Source organism: Castor canadensis, chromosome 16 (assembly GCF_047511655.1).
Source record: "Castor canadensis chromosome 16, mCasCan1.hap1v2, whole genome shotgun sequence".
NCBI classification, from domain to species: Eukaryota; Metazoa; Chordata; class Mammalia; order Rodentia; family Castoridae; genus Castor; species Castor canadensis.
The window spans coordinates 39,971,486-39,976,337 of NC_133401.1; the positions used below are offsets into that span (position 1 = coordinate 39,971,486).

General features: G+C 43.7%; 1 protein-coding gene across 1 annotated transcript; it reads left to right on the top strand.

The window, feature by feature from the left end:
• The first annotated feature begins 318 nt into the window (after nt 1–318).
• Nucleotides 319–2,133, top strand: LOC141417925 (sperm motility kinase Z-like). Its single transcript, XM_074057388.1, has 3 exons — nt 319–1,525; nt 1,589–1,650; nt 2,128–2,133. Exons 1-3 carry the CDS (start codon nt 319–321, stop codon nt 2,131–2,133), a joined length of 1,275 nt encoding a protein of 424 aa, XP_073913489.1.
• The last annotated feature ends 2,719 nt before the right edge of the window (nt 2,134–4,852 follow it).

Genomic DNA, 4,852 nt, shown 5'->3' on the forward strand with positions numbered 1-4,852 from the left:
GTTTTGTTTTGTTTTTAATTAAAGGGCGAAAAGGTCCTTGAGGCCCCAAAGTAAGACAACCACCATGGGTTGTGCCCACATGTGCTTGGTTCATTTCCTGCCCTGACTCATCAGGGGTCATTGTGAGGGAATGATAAACAGCGGTTACATAAAGAGGTGGCCTCGGCTGGATTTTTGCCAGTGTAGTGCAGAAAGCTGGTGGTTGGTGACCTGCTGGGCTAACACACACAACAGTTACCTTGTTTTGCTGGAGGAAGAGTTTGATATGTCTTTTCACTTTCACTCATAAATTTAATCCTTTTTAAGAATATAGTAGCGATGCTATCTTCATTCCCTACTAGTGAGAGTAGCACCTACAGTGAGGGGCTGTCTCTCTCTGAAGCCAGCTCCCCCTATGAAGAAATTCTCACAGTTCAGTACAACATTACAGAGACCCTCGGACATGGTAGCTTTGGCAAGGTGAAATTAGCCTCTCATTGCCTCACGGGAGCCCAAGTGGTAGTGAAGGTACTGGACAAGGGAGAGAAAAACCCTCACACTGATTCTGAAGTGTCTGTGATGAAGGCGTTGGAACATCCGAACATCGTGAGGTTGTACCAAGTAATTGAAACGGCAGACCACGTTTACTTGATCATGGAGAGAGCTGGCAAGGGGCACCTCCTGCATCTGATCCAGCAAGTCCATTGCTTGCGGGAAGACCACGCCCAGAAGATGTTCAGCCAGATTGCTCATGCCGTCCTTTATTGCCACGAGAATGGCATCGCCCACAGGGACCTAAAACCACACAATATCTTACTGGATGCCAAAGGTGATGCAAAAATAACTGAGTTTGGCCTCAGCGTCAAATTTGAAGAAGGGCAACAGTTCTCAGAAGCGTGTGGCGCCATTCATTTCCGTGCCCCTGAAATGCTCTTCCATAAGAACTATGAGGGTCCAAAGGTGGACGTTTGGAGCTTGGGTGTCCTCCTTTATTATATAAACACAGGGGCGTTTCCCTTTTTAGGAAGAACCTTTGTTCAACTACAGAGGGCTGTCATGCTTAAAAGGTATTTTGTCCCGTACCACCTCTCAGCAGAGGGACAAGACGCCATTGACCAGTTATTAACGGTTCTTCCCAGTGAGAGGCCAACGGTGGACGAGATCCTGCAGCATCCTTGGCTATCCCAGAGTGAAGAAATACCGCCAAGCCCTGGAGAGACTCTGGGAAAACAGCCCCGTTCCAGGATTCTACAGGTCATGTCTCATTTGGGCTTCAATTTTCAGGAGACCCAAGAGTCCCTTGCAAATAAAAAATTTGACGAAGCCATGGCGACTTATCAAATGTTACAAGAGCAAGTATGCCAGGATGTTGGTGGAAGCACCCACCCGAGGCCCTCCCTGTATCAGCGTGCTCCACCTTGCCCATCTCCTGTGGATCCGCTTTCCGTCCATGGTCCTCTACAGAAGAGAGCAAGTGAACCTAATCTTTCCAGCTTGATTGACCTACAGTCTGACGACAAGAAACCAAGTCAGAGGAACGTCAGAGGTACCATCTTGCTTTCCCTTTCCCTCAGTGATCTGCCCAGGGACACCCTCACCCCTCTCACAGCCTTCCAGCTTGGTCCTAAGGCCCTGTCTTTGGAGAAGGAGGACACCAAGGAGGTCCTTGAGGCAACTGCCAGAGATAGGCAAAGGCGTGGCTGGAAGGCAGTGACGAGAAGAATCATGACATCTCTTTTAAATCTGTGCTGTTGTGTTCCACTCTCGAAGAAACACCAAAAAGCCAGTAACAGAGTTGTCCCCAAGGCCCAGGTGGACACCCAACAAAAACACAGAAGGCCAGAAGTCCCTATGCTCTGTAACGTTGGTGGAAATGGTGTGGACCCAGAGCTGCAGGGGACATCTGGGCAAGAAGCTCTTGCTGCTGCGTGTCCAGCATTGGCAACAAGAGGCTCTGCCCAGCACAGAAATAAGGTATATGATCTGCCATTGAACTCTCCCCATAGGACATCTGGCACCTAGCTGGGCTTCTATGCATATGGTGAGCTGAAAAGTTCACCCAAAGATGCCCAGAGACAAGAAACCCTTTTGACCCCTTTCCCCAACCTCAGAGACTTTTTCCCCTGACACTTCCTCCTTCTCCTGTAGACATAGTCTGAATACATTTGTCTTTTTATGTAATGTTTCTGTGTAGTATATGTGATAGTCTTAACTAAAAAAATTTAGTATTTTTACTGATTTATTTTCTTTCTTTCTTTCTTTCTTTCTTTTTTAATTACCAGAGTGTAGCAGTAAGCAGGATAAGAGGATAACAAACAGTCCCGAGTTCTGATAAGGTAGCTGTGGGGACTGGATGGCATAGCAGGGAGCAAAACCTAAAGAATTCAAAAGTGAAGAAGGTCACATAGCACTATTTTTAAGAAGGGTTCTTAGCACTAGCCAGAAGTAGCCTGTAGAAATGCCTGCAATGACATATGGGTTAAACCTTGTTTTTTAATTTTTATTTCCTCTGTAACCTGTTTGCAAGGGTACATGAGGTCCGACCTCTTTGTTCTCGGGGTCAGCCTTTGAACACAAGTCTGCTGGGTCTGTGTCGGAACAATAAACGTTGCTTCCAAGTAAATTGCCTCTGTGTTTCCTATCTCAGCTTAAAGCCTCCGGCAACATTTCTTGTGGTTTCCTTATCTGGGTTTGTGGAGATGTTGAGTTATCATCTCCTTTGTCACCCGGGTGCATCCTCCTGGACTGCCGGGAAGGACCCCACCAGGTGCCAACAGACAGCTTTGATTGAAGTGGTTTCATCCTCCCAGTGGGTTGGGTTGAGGGCCTTGGATGCACAACAGAATCCTGGGAGGCACAGGAACCTGCGAGGGGAGGTGAGCACTGCTCAAGTTGTTAAGAACTTGGGTTTGTATTCAGGCCTGCCTCAGGAGGCAGAAGTGGAGATTGATCACCTCCTAATGAGACACCCTTGTAACCACTTTCTGGGGTGAAACTGTATCTCAGTTTTGGGGAGCAGGCTGGAAGTACTGTGCTGTATGAGAGTGTGTGAAAGTGTGAGGAAGTGAGTGAGTGAGGAGTCCTGATCCTCATTTCCGTGGTGAACTCATAAGGTCAAGGGTGAGCCCTAACAGGGCCTCCAGTCCAGGGATTATAGGGATGCACTATGGCCAGAGAGACACCTAAATCCCTGTGAGGGGAGTAGCAGGAGACAGATGAAGTGAGTGCTTTTCCAAAACCCCTCCCCCTCTGTTTCTCTGGCAGGCTGGTAACAGGATGAGATGCGCAGAGGGCAGAGAAAAACACTCCCTTGGAATGTATGGTTAAAAACTTTAAAAGGGGATTTAATGGAGATTACGGAGTTAACTCCTAACAAGCTTAACATCCTTTGTGAAGTAGATTGGCCTGCTTTTGGTGTAGGATGGCCCCCAGAAGGGTCACTAGATAAGACTGTGGTTAATGAAGTTTATAGAATAATTGAAAAAGTAAAAAACAACAACAACAAAAAAGAAACCCTAAAACCCAGGAGAATGGGAAAAGCCAAAAGGCTAAAACTGGTCTTCAAAAAACAGACTCTTATTTATTTAAATTCGGTAGCAATTTATCACGTGAACTGAGGAGAAATCAGAGGTTTCCAGTCTTGATGGGTAGCTTTGGTGCTTCAGTTTTCACATCTTCACCCAAAACAGGCATCTTGAAGGAAGACTGAGGCTCAGCACTAACTGAGCTCTTAAAAAATTTAGTACATGAAGGGTGGACTTGCACTGATACATAAGATCTGGTCTGACTTGAAAGAAAAGGAATATTGCAGAAGGATTGTGAATGTAGAGAGGGGGAAGTGGAGGAATAAAAACAAAATTGGGATGAGGTCTTCATGAATGAAGTGAGGAGAGAGAGAGAGGAGAGAGAGAGAGGGAAGAGAGAGAGAGAAAGTAAAATGTCATAAAATTCTTGGAGACAGAAAAAGATGAAAGGTTTAATACACTCCTTCCATTGAGTTTTTATGTCTTGAAAATGAGAAATAAATAGAAAACAATTTAGGATTATTGAAATATGCCAGAAATACTGAATTTGCTGACACCTTTACTTCTAGGGAGTATAAAGAGGGAGAATCTACCTAAAAGGGTGAACAGTCAAAGGAGCACCTTTGACTGTTGCTAATAAAAAAAACTGTTCCAAAATGTTGGTACAGTAGGCTTGGTGTGATATTGAGACAGTCATACGATGCTTATGTTTCTCTTGCCAATGGCTGGTCAGATTAAGCATCCAGCTAATGGTGTGCTCACAGTGTGTGTGTAAGTGTAAGCATCCTCAAAATGGTTCTTAAACTGCTGCTATAAGGTTAATATGATACTTAAGGTGAGGAAAACAAACAGGGTATTTATTTTAAAGATCTCTGTTATAAATTGATTAGCTTATTACACATAAATAGGTAAACATCTTGAGAACAGTCTTATTAGAGAGTCAATGTAAAAAATTATTACTCTGTTCTACTGCTACTTTTTAAGAAAACCAGTTTGCAAACTTATTTCAATCAGGTCTCACTAAGATGCAGGCATTCAGGGGTTAACACTCCAGCTCAGACCAGAGGAGAAAAAATTAAAGGGGGGCCACAGATTGCAGCATGAATCTTAAAATTTGGCTAGTTAAAGAAATGACCTTAGCATGTTTCATTTTGCCATAAATACAATCTGGAATTTAATTCTCTCTTATAATACATGGGTCTATTAACAAATAGACTTTCTATAAATTGCTTTTGTACAAAAATAATTTCAAGATTGCTTTCTTTCTTTTCATAGTAATAGAAGGTTCTAAGTTAAAAGATTTTATGAGTTAATTTCAACAAATAAAAAATATATATATGATATTAAAG